The sequence below is a fragment of the Mauremys reevesii genome, linkage group 4 (genome assembly GCF_016161935.1).
Source record: "Mauremys reevesii isolate NIE-2019 linkage group 4, ASM1616193v1, whole genome shotgun sequence".
NCBI lineage: Eukaryota > Metazoa > Chordata > Testudines > Geoemydidae > Mauremys > Mauremys reevesii.
The window spans coordinates 144619877-144636674 of record NC_052626.1 but is presented as its reverse complement, the minus strand read 5'-3'; the positions used below and the strand labels follow the sequence as shown (position 1 = coordinate 144636674).

General features: G+C 53.8%; 2 protein-coding genes across 3 annotated transcripts; both read left to right on the top strand.

Moving 5' to 3' along the window:
- Positions 1-2986: 2986 nt before the first annotated feature.
- Positions 2987-4461, top strand: BORCS6 (BLOC-1 related complex subunit 6). Its single transcript, XM_039534060.1, has one exon. The coding sequence runs from the start codon at positions 3143-3145 to the stop codon at positions 3857-3859; it is 717 nt and encodes a 238-aa protein (XP_039389994.1). The 5' UTR covers positions 2987-3142; the 3' UTR covers positions 3860-4461.
- Positions 4462-6419: 1958 nt separating this feature from the next.
- Positions 6420-16480, top strand: ITPA (inosine triphosphatase). 2 transcript variants are annotated; one of them, XM_039534058.1, is made up of 8 exons: positions 6420-6565; positions 7275-7332; positions 7429-7493; positions 9035-9108; positions 11230-11261; positions 13390-13505; positions 14515-14591; positions 15953-16480. In XM_039534058.1, exons 1-8 carry the CDS (start codon positions 6446-6448, stop codon positions 16074-16076), a joined length of 666 nt encoding a protein of 221 aa, XP_039389992.1. In that variant the 5' UTR covers positions 6420-6445; the 3' UTR covers positions 16077-16480. The 2 variants fall into 2 exon arrangements, with proteins under 2 accessions (XP_039389992.1, XP_039389991.1); XM_039534057.1 differs by having other exon boundaries at positions 6504-6656.
- The last annotated feature ends 318 nt before the right edge of the window (positions 16481-16798 follow it).

Here is a 16798-nt window from a genome sequence, read left to right as displayed (position 1 = left end):
CATCCCCTGGTGGACTTTTCTGGTCTGGAAAGAAAGTCGCTGCTTCTAGCTTTCTGTACAGGCCAATGTTCCTGAAGATGCATATGTTGTGCACCTTCCTGAACCACCCCACGTTGATGGTAGTGAAACATCCACGGTGATCCACAAGTGCCTGCAATACCATAGACAAGTGCCCCTTTCTGTTGATGTACTCTGTCACAAGATGGTCCGGGGCCAAAATTGGAATATGCGTGCCATCTATCGCCCTGCCACAGTTAGGGAATCCCATTGCTGCAAACCCCTCCACTATTTCATGCACATTGCCAAGAGTCACAGTCCTTCGTAGCAGGATTAGCTGCTGCCAGAACGGTCAACTTCCTGACTCCAAACTCATTCGCGACTGACCAGTAGCAGTCTGGAGTCGTCTTCCTCCTTCTCCTTCAAATGCCTCCTCAAAACACTCCTTTGCTGCGATGCCTATGAAAAACTTGACAACAGTTAGGCTGCTGGTGCACTGAAACCACTGCTGATCCCGCTGACCAGTATTATCTCATTGGTTCCTTGTACTGCCCTGTCTGCCTTTGCTGTCTTTTGCTTTAAACTCATATTGTACGCCCTTTGGGGCAGGGGATGTCTTTTTGTTTTCTGTTTGTACAATGCCTAGAACAGTGGGACCCTGGGCCATGACTGGGGCCCCTAGGAACTACCATAATACACCTCATAGACTTTAAGGCCAGAAAGGATCATCTAGCCTGACCTGCACGTTACAGGCCACAGAACCTCCCACACCCCCTCCCATAATAGACCCCTAACCTCTGGCTGAGCTGCTGAAGTCCTCGAATCATGAGCTAAAGACTTACAAGTTACAGAGAATTCACCATTTATACTAGTTTAAACCTGCAAGTGACCAGGGCCCCAAGCTGCAGAGGAAGGCAAAAAATGGCCCCAGGGTCTCTGCCTATCTGACCCAGGGGAAAAATCCTTCCTGATCTCAAATCTGTCTTCTCTCTTCTGTGTTGTGTCTTTTGCTCTTTACACAACAATAATCTGAAGGAATCACAGCTGGGTTCCAAATAATTGTGTTTTCTAAATATACGCTAGAGGGGCATGTATTTAACAGCTTGTGTAGGCTGAGCTCTGGGACTCCTGGTATCCCTCCATCCCCCATAAGCTCCCTGGATGCCCTCCTCCCATCCTCTCTATTTCAAGGTCTCCCTGCAACCCCCAAACCCTCCAATGCCAGGGCCTCTGTATGCCCCCTTCCCTTATATTCTCCCCAAATTCCCTCCCCTCACAAGGGGTTGTGTGTCCCCCATTCTGCATATACTAGAGTGCCCCCTGTGAGGGATTCTGTCTGCCCTCCATTTCCCCATACCAGGATCCTCTATTCTCCCCACTGTGCCAGGGCTCTGTCCTCCCGATTTCCTCTTCCCCCATAGCAGGATTCCATTCTCCCCACCACGCCAGAGGCTCTGGCTGGCTCCTGCCAGGGAAATACATCCTGCTGCTCTGACTGCTTCTGAAACACAGCACAGTGAGCGAGCGCGCCCACACTATTTACAGGGATAGGAGCCTGTTCCTGCACACTACACTGGGCCTGGTCTACTGGACAGCTTCCAGTCCAGACCAGAGGCCTATCTGGAAGAGATGCTTTAGGCCAGTGGCTCTCAACCTTTCCAGATGACTGGACACCTTTAAGGAGTCTGGTTTGGCTTGTGTACCCCCAAGTTACACTTCACTAGCTTGCTTACATAATCAGACATAAAAATACAGACGTGTCGCAGCCGCACTATTACTGAACACTTGCTGACTTTCTCATTTTTACCATATAATTATAAAATTATATACTGACTTTGTGATGTACTGACTTTGCTAGTGCTTTTTTTGTAGCCTTTTGTAAAACTGGGCAAATATCTGGATGAGCTGATGTACCCCCCGGAAGACCTCTGCATAGCCCTGGCTGCAAATCACTGCTGTAGGCAAACACAAGTGATTGGGCTCAATAGAGGTAACTGGGTGAGATTCTCTGGCCCATGCTATGCAGGAGGTCAAAGTAGATCAGCGGTGGCCAACCTGAGCCTGAAAAGGAGCCAGAATTTACCAATGGGCATTGCCAAAGAGCCACAGTAATACATCAGCAGCTCCCCCCCCCCCCTGCTCCCAGCACCTCCCACCCACCTTCAGGCCTGCCAATCAGCACCTCCCCCTCCCTTTCCCCACACCTCCCAATCAGCTGTTTTGTGGCATGCAGGAGGCTCTGAGGGGGAAGGGTAGCAGCGAGGGCACAGCAGGCTCAGGGGAGGGGGCATGGCCTGTGGCAGAGCCAGGGGTTGAGCAGTGAGCACCCCCCGGCACATTGGAAAGTTGGCACCCGTAGCTCCAGCCCCAGAGTCGGTGCCCATACAAGGAGCCGCATATTAACTTCTGACGAGCCGCATATGGCTCCAGAGCCACAGGTTGGCCACCCCTGGAGCAGGGGCGGCTCCAGGCCCCAGCGCAGGGTCCACTGGTCCCGCGGCTCCGGTGGACCTCCTGCAGGTGTGCCTGCGGAGGGTCCGCTGGTCCCACGGCTTCACGGGACCAGCAGACCCTCCGCAGTCACGCCTGCGGCAGCTCCACCGGAGCCGCGGGACCAGCGACCGGCAGAGCGCCCCCCGTGGCATGCCGCCGTGCTTGGGGCAGCGAAATGTCTAGAGCCGCCCCTGCCCTCGAGTAGATGATCAGATTCCTTCTGCCTTAAGATCCATGAATCTTCCCTTCACTTCTGTGACCCTTTCTCTCCCTCTTTTCTCTCTCCACCCCTCCTACCCCTCTTCTGTCTCTTTTTTTCTACCTTTTCTTTCCTCATCCTATCCCCCCCCTCCCCTCGCTCTCATCCTCCCTGTCTCAATCACATTCACACCCTCTCCTGTCTCGCCTCCTCCCCCTGTCCTGCTGTTGCTGCTTGTGATTTGCTCTTTGCCTCTGGGAGAGCCCAATCAGGGATCCGCTTCCTCCCAGCTCCTCCTTCTCCCAAAGGTGCACAGAGGAAGCCGCGGAGCGGGCAAACTGGCTCGCTGGCTTTCTCCCCGCGCCCCTCCCCATCTGCCTCTCCCCAGGCTCCTCCTCCGGTGTCGCTGTCCCTGTCCCGGCCTGTGCGCGCTGGGCAGCCCCGGGCCGGAGCATGGAGAGAGGCGCGGGCCTGCCGCAGCACATCATGGCCCAGGTGCGCGTCCAAGGCCGCGGGGCCGCGGCCAGCCTGGAGGATCCGTGCCGGGAAGGCTCGCGGAGGCAGCAGGCGGCTGCCGCTGGGGACAGGCTGGCCGGAGGGCGGCTGCTGGACAGCCGCAGCTTGGATGGGATCAGCCAGGCGTACGGGGCCAGCCGGGCGCAGGAAGGGCGCCGCGCCACCATCTCCAGCGCCCTGGAGCTGGAAGGGACGGTCAGCCACGACGGGGACCTCACCCACTTCGTGGCCAACAACCTGCAGCTGAAAATCAAGCTGAGCTCCCGGGGCAGCCTGGAGGAGCCGGAGCCCCCGGGCCCGCCCTTCCCAGGGCTGGGGCGGAGCAAAGCGGCCGACATCCCCCCCATTGACCCCGCGGTGCTGGCGGAGCTGGAGCGCCTGACCCACGAGGTGGCCCACAAAGTGGACCAGATGATGAGGAGCTTGAGCGGCAGCATCCAGAACATGACGGCCCTGAGCGTCGGCTACATCCAGACCTACCGGGACGCCGTGGACAGCCTGGGCGAGTCCGTAGACATGAGCATCAAAGGGATGTACACGCTGATGGCCCGCTGCGAGGAGCTGGAGCGCTCCATGCAGCCGGTCCACGCCCTGGCCAAACAGATCCGGGAGATCAAAAGGACCCTGGAGATATTCGAGTCGCTGTGCAAGTAGCGCCGGTGGAAAACATTTCTGGGCTGCTTTGTTAATATGGGGGAGTGGGGGATCGCTGTGCTGGTTGCAAACTCCAAAAGGGAACGTGTCATGTACTGTATGTGGTTGTGTGTTTGTTTCATGTCTTGTGCTGCCATAAGCCTGGTACACTAAAAACAGACACTGCTTTGCAGAGGGTGTCTGAAAGGGGCTAATTCCCCCTGAACGATTACTTGAAAAATTTCCCACCCTCTCTATTCGTTAGAGGGGATGATGCATGCTCAGGATTTCCAAGAACCCTAAGGGAATGATGCTCTCAGATTCAGTAGGAACCCAACTTCAGTGGGAGCTGGGCTGCTTTCAAAATCCCAGCTGTGAAGCATTGTCCGCCTGACAAGGGATAGTGAACTGGATTCTCCCATCTGTGTATTTCACCTTTCCCTGTAACATAAGCATATTTATACTTAATAAAACCACTCTGCAATTTGCCAAACAACCTAAAATGTGTCCATAGGAAAGAACTTCTGCTGCTGAGCCTTCCCCGTGTTATTTTCCAAAGAGCCCAGCATTGCTCTAGCTCGGCTCTCTTTGAAGTCAAGGGGAGGTTTACCTTTGATTTCAGTGGGTGATAGGGTGACCAGACAACAAGTGTGAAAAATCGGGACGGGGGTGGGGGGGTAATAGGAGCCTATATAAGAAAAAGACCCAAAAATCGGGACTGTCCCTCTAAAATCAGGACATCTGGTCACCCTAGTGGGTGAAGAACAAGGCCAAGGCCGAGTGCTTTTGAAATTCCCACGCTCTGTGTATTTCAGCATCTGAGGAGTTTGCCCTACAAGCAGATTTGCAGGGTGCCGGCTCAGAAGCAGATTCTGAATCCTCTCCCAAAACCTCTGATGACTCTCACATTAGCTTCCACATTTAGCAGCCTAACCTGTGACCTAAGAAGTGACAGCTGTGAACCTATGCTCTGTGGATCTTATACCCTTCGACTGGCTAATTTCTTTGTTCTAGTATAGTGGGGCTGCATGTATTTAATAGTTGGCATGTTGTATGGAAGTGCTCCTTTCAGTGTGTCTGGGGAACAGAAAGAATTATCTATAGAGCCCTAAGGCCTCCCCAGTTCCAGAGGAACTTCCTGCTCTCAGCTGTTTCCTCATCTGGAGATGTTAAGTGACTCTGGTGGGTCTGAGTTTCTCAGCCCCTTGGTGCACTAAGGCATTTCTCTCCTGGTAAGACCCTACCGGAATGGCACATCCCTGACTGTGTGCTGCTAAAGCCCAGAGGAGTCCGAGCTAAAGAGTGGAAGCGGGAGGGGATCAGAGCTTGAAACCTTGCTAGGCCCAGCAGGGATCCCCCCCAGCAGCCTGGGGGCAGCCTGGAAGTGTGCGGGGGGATATGCAGCTGGGCCTAGCAGGGTCCCCCCCAATGGGAGCCTGCAAACTGGAGTAGGGTTAGGGTGACCAGGTGTCCAGTTTTCGACCAGAACACCATTAAAAGCACGTTCGGCAGGGCTAAGGCAGGTTAGTCCCTATCTGTCCTGGGGTACCATGCTGCACCCCAGAAGTGGCCAGCAGGTCCGACTCCTAGGCTTGGGGGCCACAGGGCTCCACGTGCTGCCCCCACCCCACGCACCAGCTCTGTACTTCCATTGGCCAGTTCCCAGCCAATGGGAGCTCGAGAGGCAGTGCCTGTGGGCAAGAGCAGCGTGCACTGGGGAACCTCCGGTCCCCACCTAGGAGCTGGAGCTGCTGGCCGCTTCCGGGGTGCAGCACAGTGCCAGGGCAGGCAGGGAGCCTACCTTAGCCCTGCTGCGTCACTCACCAGGAGCTGCCCAAGGTTAGCCTGTGCCCCAATCCCCTGCCGGAGCCCTCCCCAACCCCTCATCCCTGGCCCCACCCCAGAGTCTGCACCCCGGGCCCAGAGCATGTACCCCTTCCTGCACTCCAGCCCACGGACCCTGCAAACCCAGAGCCCCCTCCTGCACCTAAGCCCTCACCCCTCTGCACTTCAACCCCCTGCCTGAGCCCAGAGCCCCCTCCCACACCCTGAACTCTTCCCCGGCCCAACCCCCTGCCTCAACCCACAGCCCCCTCCCTCACTCCAAATTGCTCAGCCCCAGGCTGGAACCCCCTCCTGCACCATAAAATCTCGGGCCCTGGCCCCATCCCAGAGCCCTGCCCCAGCTCAGGGAAAATGAAGGGGGGGAATGTAGTGAAAGGGGGCGGGGTCTCAGGAAGGGGGCGGGGTCTCTGAGAAGGGGCGGGGCTAGGGTATCGGGTTTGTGCCCATAAAAAGTTGGCAACTCTAAGCAGGGCAGCGCGGTAAAAGCTCTGGTGACCCCCCACCAGCGGCAGCAGAGCCGAGGTGCGAGGGAGGCCACGTCACACCCAGGCAAGAGCATCGCCCTGCCGGGTCTCCGCAGCCCCCCGCCCCCTCTGGCGGGGCATCGGTTACCGGAGCAACCCGACTCCGCACTTCCGGCCTCCAGGGCCATAGAGCTCGGGGGTGGGGCAGAAAGGCACTTCCGGTCTGTTCCAGCTAGTCGCGGCTTGGGAGACCGGAAATGTCTTGTCGCCGAGCATACCTCGGCCTTGGTCACCGGAAATGCGTATCCGGGCTCCTCTCAGTCCCTGGAAGATCGGTCTCTCCCCTCATTGGCCGGTCCCTCGGGGCGGGGCTGGGCGCGTTGCCCCGGCTGCCGGGCGGCGAGGCTGTGATTGGCAGGTCAGCGCGCAGGCGCCCTGGCTCTGCTATGGCCGCCGCCGCCGGGAGGAACGTGGTGTTCGTGACCGGCAACGCCAAGAAGCTAGAGGAGGTGGGGGGTAGGGAGCTGCGCGGATTGGACGGAGGGGGCCACCGTCCTGGAATGAAGCACGGCGTCCGCCAACCCCCGTAGGGCGCCGTCTCCCTGGGAGGGGCGGGGCCTCCTGCCGCGTGCGGCGCTTCCTCCCGCCCCCGCAGCTGGCCCCGCCCCCTGCTGTCAGTGCCCGGCCGTTCTGCGCGCCGCCGTCATTAGGCTCCAGAGTTAACGCCGGAGCAGGCTGGGGCTCGGGCTCCGCCGGGACTGTCGCTGCCCGCGGGACGTTCCTGACGCTGAACCTGTCACGGGTTCCGCGGGACGTTCCTGACGCTGAACCTGTCGGGGGGTTCCGCTCCCCTGAACCGGAGCCTGGTGGGAGCCTTATAGCGAGTCCCCCTCCCATCCCTGATCCCGGCCAAACACTGCTCCCATGCGGCGCTGCCCAGCGCCCGCCCTGCTGCCAACTTCCCACCACCACCCATAGCGCCTGGGTATGAGGCGGGTGGTGAGACTAGAGCCCCTGTGGCTGGGGGAGGGCAGGACCAAACTGCCCCGCAGTATCTCACACACTGGCCTAGGCGCTGTCCCCTGCCCGCAGAGCTGGCTGAACAGCTGCTGTCTTGTTCCCAACAGGTCCTTCAGATCCTCGGGGATGCGTTTCCGTACAGACTGGTGGCAAAAAAAATTGACTGTAAGTCCGTGACTTTGTTTCTCGCGTGTGAAATGGCAGTGTTTCAGCAGCCACTGTCCACCCCTCCCCTCACAGTAATCCCTCCTGTTGTTGCAGTGCCAGAATACCAAGGGGAACCAGACGAGATCTCCATTCAGAAATGCCGGGAAGCAGCAAATCAGGTCATTTCCTTTTCCGCTTTTCCCACTTCCACAGGTGTAAGTAAAAAATGAATAGAGATTAATCAAGAGTTTAGGCTAAATGGCCCTGCTGTTACCCACCGCATGACAACCCACCCGTTTGGCACAGAGTTGGTGGGGAATTAAATGGCCATGGACTGACTGGTGTCAACAAACAGGATGTAGAAGATTTAACTATAGCTACAGAGAAATTCCAATGGAAGCCCTTATGAGAGAGGTTCATAAATAGGGTCTTCCATGGCAAAGGCCCTTCCCTGGCCTGATCCCACTGATCTCTAGGACTGAGAGTGAAGTCAGCTCAGTTGCTTTGGCAGAACATTCCTATAACTGGTTCTATCCTAGATCTCTCTCTCTCAAACAAACAGTTTAATACTGTACACAGCAATGATGATTGTGGAGCGTGATTGAGGTGGTGAAGTTAGAGGGTGGGCTATTTCCCAGGGATGCCTTACTGCTAAATGATGAACTAGAACAGCTGAGCCCTCAACTCTTTGTTGTTAATGTAGCCTCACACGCTACAAGGCAGCACAAATGGAGGGATGGGAGACAGCATGGCAGACACATTGCCTGTTTAAGTAGATCCTCAAATTGAGACAGCAGCTTCTGCCAGCAGGCTCCCTCCTTCCTGATCCCTGTCGTGTTCCCCCCTCCCCCCCCCCGCTCTGTGGAGATGGGGGGCAAGAGCAGGGGGACAGGGACACCCTGACATTAGCACCCCTCTCTCCCTGCCCCCCTGCACAGCAAGCAGGAGGCTCCCAGGAGCAGCTCTAAGGCAAAGGGCAGGAGCAGCACAAGGCAGTGGGTGGAGGGACAGCTGAACTGCCCGGCATAGGGCGGCTGCTGCACAGGGAACTTCAGGGAGCTGGTAGGGGGGCTGCCGGTCCACCCTGGTTCCAAGCCCCCACCAGGTAGCTGCAATGGGCTGCCCTTTCTGCAAGCAGTGGACAAAGCAGGTGGCTGCCAAATAACGTTATAAAGGAGCTGCGACGGCTTGGATCACAGAAAGTGATGGGGCTATGGCTGCATGGACCCTCCGTTCTGGCGCCCCAGGTTACGCGTACGGGGTCAGCGCCTTTGTTCCCATCTTACCATTTGGGGGGTAATGAAGTAGTTCTCCACCAGCCAGTAGTTCTCCACCAGTTCTCCACAAGTTGTCATCCAAAAAGCCTAGGCAAATGCAACAAACCGACCCCCCTGCATTTTAGGTTCCTCCAGCACTGCCCCCCAATGAGGGCAGTACCATACGAATGCTTTAGATTAGCTCTCCTCAAACTTCCAAAGGAAAGCTTAGTATCTCTGCCTTGGTAGTGCCACTTCTAGCTGCAGGTGCAGAGCACAGGTTTCATTGCTTGTTCTCTCTCTCTATAGAATCTCAGATTTAAGGAGCTTTAATGGACGCTGCGTTTTTATGAAGCCTCTACCGTCATGTGGAACCATAATGGATTGTAACCAAAAAGGCAGTGTAGGAGAGGGTGCCTTCCCCTTAGATCTAATGTTTCTGTTTCTTTGACTTCCCTCTGCAGATTCAGGGACCTGTTATAGTAGAAGACACTTGTTTGTGTTTCAATGCCTTGGGGGGCCTCCCAGGACCATATATGTAAGTAGGAGTGGATATGCTTGTAGTTCTTTCCTGTGCTACAGTTTGACTGGGGCTATGGGTTTTTGAAATGTGATTCCTGGGGGCTCTCAAAACCCCATGAGCAGAACTCTCTTTTCTATTGTTTGCTGCTCTAGCTCCTGTAGCTTCAGCCTGAAGAGAGAGGAAATGGGGAAGGGATTTGTACTCACCTGGTCCCTGCTTTGCACTTAATGCATAATGCATGGGATGGATGGGACAGCTCAGTGACCCTGATTTAATCCCAGCTCCTGCTTACTGTTCCTGCATCCCAACTAGGACCTGGCCCTGCAAAGGAATCCATGGGGGCTGACCCATGCCCCCTTCACTTCAAACTCGGCACAGGCATCATTTGCAGGGTCGGTCTCTTAAAGTGAAATGGTGGTTTAAAGTGATTGGACCAAATTCATCTTTTGTGTAACTACACTGAAGTCATCAAGGGAGGAATTTTGTCCATTCTGCCTCTTCAGTAGAGAAAGAGCTACCGAGTTTTGTTAATTCAAATCACTGGATTTATTTTATTGTATAATGGGACCCTGGAGGCTGCTGTAGTTCAACTGGAAACAAGATTTCTAAATTTAATCCCTCATAACTAGGGCTAAGATTTAGTCACTGGTATTTTTAGTAAAAGTCATAGACAGGTCACAGGCAATAAACAAAAATTCACGGGCCGTGACCTGTCCATGACTTTTATTATAAAGACCCCTGACTAAATCTTAGCTGCTCCAGGGGAGCCCCGGGGACCAATGGCCGACCCCTGCTCTGGCAGTGGGGGCTGACTGCTGACCCCACCCGCTGCTCCTAGGCCCCCTGGGACCACTGCTCTTGGGGCCGCCCCCAGAACTGCTGCTCCAGTGGCTCCTGGGGCCGCCCCCAGAACTGCTGCTCCAGTGGCTCCTGGGGCCAGCCACAGCGGCTGCTGTAGCAGCGGCCCTGGGGCCAGCTGCTCGGGGCTGCCCAAGCAGCAGTCAGTGCAGCTGGCCCCGGGGCCACCCAAGCAGCTGGCCCTGGGCCATCCCAGCAGCAGCTGGTGAGACACACCCCAGGGCCAGCTGCTCGGGTGACCTGGGGCCAGCCGCACGAGCTGCTGCAGCTGCGGAAGACCTGGTGTTCCCGGAAAGTTACGGAATCCGTGACCTCCGTGGCAGACTCGCAGCCTTCCTCATAACTCCTCTAGCAAAGTCCTGCCATAGCTCTTGGCGCCGCTTTTTAGTTTTGCAGTTTCTCTACAATTTGCTCTGCTTATTCAGGTTACCAGGGCAGAGAACGTGGAAGGCGGAATGTGATTATGTACGTTTGTAACTCACATTCTTTATGTCGTACAACAAAACTGGGCAAATGATCACTCCCCAAATGTGAGTCAATTGGCTTAGTGATTCTGGGAGGAGGAAAAAAAATCTTCAAACGAAGGATTTTTTTTTTTCCATCTCACTGCTCATTTGTGGGAATTACTCTTCTGAACATTTGGCCTCAGGAATACTTAACGCTTTTATAGTTCTCTTTATTTAAAGAGCTCCCACGTATTTTACAAACTCACCTATGCGAGTATTCCCATTTTACAGGGGGGATTGCTACCGCATGGAGAGCTTAAGTCATTTCCCCCAAATTGTACAGCAACTCAAGACAGGAACCCAGGTCTCCTGGGTCCTCTGCTTTAACCATTAAACTATGCTTCCTCGCTAAAGTATTGAACATACAGGCTAGGTGGTACTGGCCTGTAATTTGAATAGCAAAAGTGCTGAAGTGGAATCTTGGGCTAAAGACCCACAGGCTCAGTTATTTAAGAAATAGGCCCCAACCCTGCAATGAACTCCATGCAAGTTGACCCCTGGCCCAGGCAGGAGACACATTGATTTCAGTACGACCCCCGGGGTCTGTAACTTGCTGGTTTGGAGTCTAAATCTGCATTTTGTAATGTTTGTTAACGTATAGCCCGGAGTAAGGTTTATTAAACCCTGCAAGTTCAACAGGGATTCATAGTGCTAGGAAACCTGTGCAGAGAGAAATCCGACATAGAATGTTGCACTAGACATATTTCCGTTGTTGATGACAATGGCAGAAAATAACCCTGCCACTGACACTTGTTCTCTTCTTCCGTTTCAGAAAATGGTTTCTAGAGAAGTTAAAACCAGAAGGTATTTCCCTTTGAATTACTGCTCTGAATGGGATTTGCTGTTCAGAATCACATGCTCCTGTGCAATCTAGCAACAATGTGAAATGAATCCCTTTCCTCACTGAGCTCTCATGGCTCTGCACGTGACCGGTTCCTTTGCCAGCTCTGGGACTGCTCACTTCTCCCCATTCCTCACGGCCTCCATGTGTCCCATCATGTTCTGCCCTTAGCCCCTCCCTTTGCTCCATCTACACGTCATCAGTGAGTAAGATCATCCACTCTGATGGCTTCAGCAACTATCTCTGTGCTGGTGACTCCCAAATCTACCACTCCCGCTCTCTTCAGAGTCATATCTGCCTTGCTACTGACGTCCGCTCTTCCTAATTGCCCTGCAGTTATCAGTTCAACATGGCAACACAGGAGTACAACCTTGGTGTCACCCCTCTTTCCTTTCCCCCCGCCCCATGACATCCAGACTATTACTGAATCCTGTCACTTCTTTTCCAACCTATCCAAAATCCATCCATCCCCTGTATGTGCCTCCCTGATCTTCCTATCACCCACCTCGTGTCCCTCCAGTACCACCAAACTCCCCTTCCTTGCCTGCTCTTCTGACTACAGCACCTCTCTTTGTTGGTTTCCCTTTCTGCATCAGCTTTTTCATCCTCGCAGCTCTGTCCCTACCTGCATCTTATCACTGGTCACCCGCAACCCCTCCTGGGCCCTGGGCCTTCTTTGTCATCCTCTGCCTTACTCACCCCTGTGCCCAGTCCTGGAAAATCCTCCCACATCCTGCACACCACAGATCTGCCTCTCCAAATCCTGCCTCCAAACCTCTCTTTTCTCCAGTCTCCAACTCTTGCCTTCCTTTTATACAAGTTTAAAAAAACACACACAGAAAAATGGGAACTAACATGATGCATATTGGATCACCCAGGCAACTCCTCAGCCTTATTATTCTTTGTATCTATCCCCCCCACCCCTGCTTGGTGTCTTCCCTGCACTCTCTGGTCTCATGATCAGGTTCAGGTGGAAGCTATTCAGAGCAGGCACCATCATACCTTTATTCCCTGTGTACCACTGCTGCTGTGCACAGATGTTAACCAGTAGCCCTTGGTCATTTGGAGTCCATTCCACTGGGGATCTCACAAAGACAACTGATGGCCATTGCTATTGCAGGTGGTTTGGGAGACAGCCAAGAGAGTGGGAGGGCAGCTGGTAGGAACAGCAAAGCTAAGAGCTTGCTTGAAAGGTGGCCTTAGACTGAATGTTCCCAGGCAGGGTTCGTACATACTGCATCTCTTTCATTAAGGTGATCTCTGCCCTCAAAAGCTGGAGGGCAGCTTTTGTCTGTCAGTGTCCGTGTGAGCTCCACACAAAAAAAGTGTTAGTCCCAGAGTGTGATGAGCTGCGCTACTCCCATTGTCCAGGGAGCTCACTTCTAGAAAGAGGGAGGATGCAAGTGAATTACTAACTGTACAAAGTGTATGTGGAACCCAAGCTAACACTGTGTGGGGCTTGGCTTGTCTAGTGGCTGGACCATGTATGAGTCTGTTACTGCCTCCAAGCTGATGGACCTGGTCCCTTAGTTGAAGCTCCTCCTACTTTTAGAGCCAGAGGTCCTGGGTTCTGTCCCCACAGGTGACTTAACCAAGGGCCTCATTACATGGGTATTCAACTCGGCCCTGCTCTGCACTCCAGGAGCTCCCTCTGCTGCGTAATACTGTCTCAAGTATGGACAATGGGAAACAGACTGACCCCAAGTGACAGGAGATGTAACCTTTAGTATCAGTTAAATAAAACCATTATCCTAGGCAGTTATGTGGCATCTCATCTAAGCATCGCAAAGCACTTTAAAAACATTCATTAAGCCCCCTTGTAAGGATTCTATGGAAAAGTCATGAGTAGAGCCCAGGAATCCTGATCTCAGGTCTCCTGAAATACCCATGAGACACACCATTCCCTGCCTAATCCCAGTAATACTCCCTCACCCTTTTGAGTGTGGATGCAGACTGTGGGAGGCCTGCCCCAGGGGCACAAAATGTTATTTGTTTGGGGTTTCCCCTGGCTCGTCGCAGATTGCCTCTTGTCAGTTGTGCCACGTGCTGAATGAAACGCAGAGATGATGGAATCCTTCTTCTGTTGCTTAGGTCTGTACAAGCTGTTAGCGGGGTTTGAAGACAAGTCTGCTTATGCTCTTTGCACCTTTGCATTCAGCACTGGAAACCCGGAGGACCCAGTGAAGCTGTTCAAAGGCAAAACTTGTGTAGGTATTCAGATCGCTGGGCAGAAGAAGCCTCTGCAGATAGCAGTAGGCGGGGGCGTGAAGGGGATTGTAACATGAGTCCGTTAACAGCACCGATTCGCAAGGGGCTCCTCTTGGCCACCTACATCCATATTTAGTCACCTACATAAATGGCCTGATTTTCCAGGGTTGCTGAGCAGCTGTAGCTCCCATAGACTTCAGTGGAAGATGTGGATACTCAGCATGTCTGAAAATCAGGCTACTCATTGTGGTGCCTAGAGGCACCTGAGTTTGAAAACGGTGGTTGAAGGTTCTGAATGATCCTCCAAGTTCTCTTGTCTCCACTCCTGAGCCTGGTGGCTGTTCAGCCCTCCAAGCCCTTTAGTGCTAGGAGCAGAATGTGCGGCTGCACCATTTCAGTGAGCTCCAAGCCCTAACACCCAGCTGCACATAGTTAACCCTTTCCTCAGATGTCCGTCTTTCCAGACCCTGTCGTTTTCGTTTGGATTTGTGGTTTCTCCTCTGAACTCCCTCTAACATGGCTACATCTTGCTGGTACTGAGAAGCACTGAAGTGACCAGTCTTCTCCCACCATCCATGCCCCGTGTTTTCTCCAGCCAGCCTTAAACCTTGTTGCAGCTGCTCTCTCCTGCTCCTATGCCCGTTTGTTAGTTTATCCTTCAGACAGTCAGGAATTCTTACTGGGGGCTGAGTCCTGAAGCCTCAGTGCCCTGGGATGTGTGTGTTGAGCAGGCCCGCCCGGGGAAGGTGGAGAGCAGTGCAGGAGGTCTGGCTGCCTACGGCATGGACGTAAGAAGATGGAGCACTCAACCAAGAAGCCCTAGTTGTTTACCTTGGCCTTGTTTTGGGGGAATGCTAAGCAATCTTGTAACTTTTGGTGGTTTCCCAAAGCAGAGCTCGGTCTAAAATGTAACAGGTTGATTTTCCAGGGTATAATGATCTGGAATGTGAATGTGGCAGAGCAGTGCTGAGAAAGAAACCTCTTATTTCTTCCTCCTCGAATTGGCAGGGTCGCATTGTTGAGCCCAGAGGCCCCAGAGACTTTGGCTGGGATCCTTGCTTCCAGCCTGACGGTTACGACCAGACGTAAGTGACTCTTTGCCTTTAATTCTTTACTTAAGAAAATCAAGAAACCAAAGGTTCTGTTAATGCATAAAGTGGAGCCTGCTTACAGTGAACTCTGCCAGAGAGAAGTTGAGATGGGCTTAAAGCAGAATCCTACATCTGAACAGCTTTGATGATGGGGGACGTGGGTCAGAACCTCACAGCTCAGACTGTCTCAAGCCTGTAGGGCAGATGACCCGAGTGTGCGGTGTGTTTCTAATGAACTGTTTCCCATCTAGGACTCCTCACAGACTTTGGAGAGATGCAGGGACGGTTCTGCTGTTGTTTCTAGTAGCTGCTGCTAGTCGGTAGACCGTTATAGGCGTCAGATATGGGTTTTATTGGCTCTGACTTTCAGTGAGCTGCATCAGCCCACCTAGAGTAGTGTTGTTAAATAACCAGACAGAGGTGGCATTCATAGAATATCAGGGTTGGAAGGGACCTCAGGAGGTATCTAGTCCAACCCCCTGCTCAAAGCAGGACTAATCCCCAGACAGATTTTTTTGCTCCAGATCCCTAAATGGCCCCCTCAAGGATTGAACTCACAACCCTAGGTTTAGCAGGCCAATGCTCAAACCACTGAGCTATCCCTCCCCCACTAGAGCAAATGACTGCACAAGTCCAGGACAGTGGAGACCCAGGCCCAGGGTCTGACTCTGCTTAGGGAACCGCACTCAATTCCTTGCCCTCTGAATAAGCTGACAAAGGGCGCAGTGAGGTAAGCCTGGCAAGAGCCGCTTGAGTCACAAGGAGAAATTATGTTACAAAAGGTTGGTGCCGAAGTAAAGCCCAGAGTCAACAGAGGGCGCCCGAATCTGCACGTACAAAGCAGGCCAAGGGAACCGCTTCTGCAAACGAATGTAACAACTACAGAATGCGCGTATCTGGTCTGTCACCAGTGGCACCTCTGAGGCCTGGCATTACGATAACCAGGGAAAGGAGCAGGCTGAGCTTCTCAGCAGGCCGCTGGAACTCAGGTGCACACAGTTACCACGCAAACCAGGGTTTAGACCTGTGGTCTCCAACGCAGTGCCCGTGGGTACCATGGCGCCTGCCAGGGCATCTATGTGCCCCCGTGTACTGGCCGGCGAATAAGCATCCGCCGAAAAGCGGCGTCACCAAGAGGCTTTGCCACCGAAATGCTGCTGATTTTCGGTGTCATTTCGGCCGCGATGCCTCTCAATGTTGCAGCTCCTTGGCAGCATTTCGGCAGATGCTTGTCCGCCGGCCACGGTCCTTGGTGGCTCGTTGTCCGGCGCCCGCCACCCGGAAAAGGTTGGGGACCACTGGTTTAGACTCTTGGTTGGGATTGTGGCTATTCCTGGGTTTCTCTCCCTCGCCAGGTATGCCGAGCTGCCCAAGGCAGTGAAGAACTCCATCTCTCATCGCTACAGAGCACTAAAAGAGCTCTCCGGCTATTTCAGTCAGCAGAACAACCCAGCAGAAGCCACCTCCACTCCCAGTTAGGCAGCCGGTGTCTTGGGGTACGTCCACGCTGCAATAAATACCCCCCAGCACCGAGCCTCAGGGCCTGGCTCGATTGACCCAGGCTCGCGGGGCCTGTGCTGCAGGGCTAAAACTTGCAGTGTACGTCTGGGTACATGTCTCAGGCTGGAGCCTGGCTCCGAGACCTTCCCACGTTCGCCAGTTTTCAGAGCCCGGGCTCCAGTCCAAGCCTGAACGTTTCCAGAGCAGCCCGAACACCAGGACCCCAAGTCAGCTGACCCAGGCCAGCCGTGAGTCTTTGAGTGCAATGAAGATGTACCCTTTGGGACCCCAGACTTTTACAGAGAGTCGTACATGAGATGTGGGGTCCATTGATGGTTGTCTGTACAGTTTATGTAGAATAAAGCTGCCCACTTGAAAACCGGGATGGTTTTCTGTTTCTTTTTGTTGCTTCTGAGGAGTCTGAAAAAGCCAGTGGGTCTACACTGATTTTTAGGGGCATTGGATACAGAGTTTGATGTTAGTGTTATTGCACAGCATGTCCCAGGATGGTGGTGTTTGTGCTGCCCACAATACCTCTTCTGTTCTCCCCTATGCTGTTCCCTTGTCAACAGGATGTTTTTGGTAGGTGGTGGGAAGATCAGTCAGTTGGTCGTTGCACAAGATCAGTGCAGAACACCCCCCCCCCCCACCACCATTTTCTCTTTGTGTATTGTAATCCTGATGGCTAAAATGCCTATGTA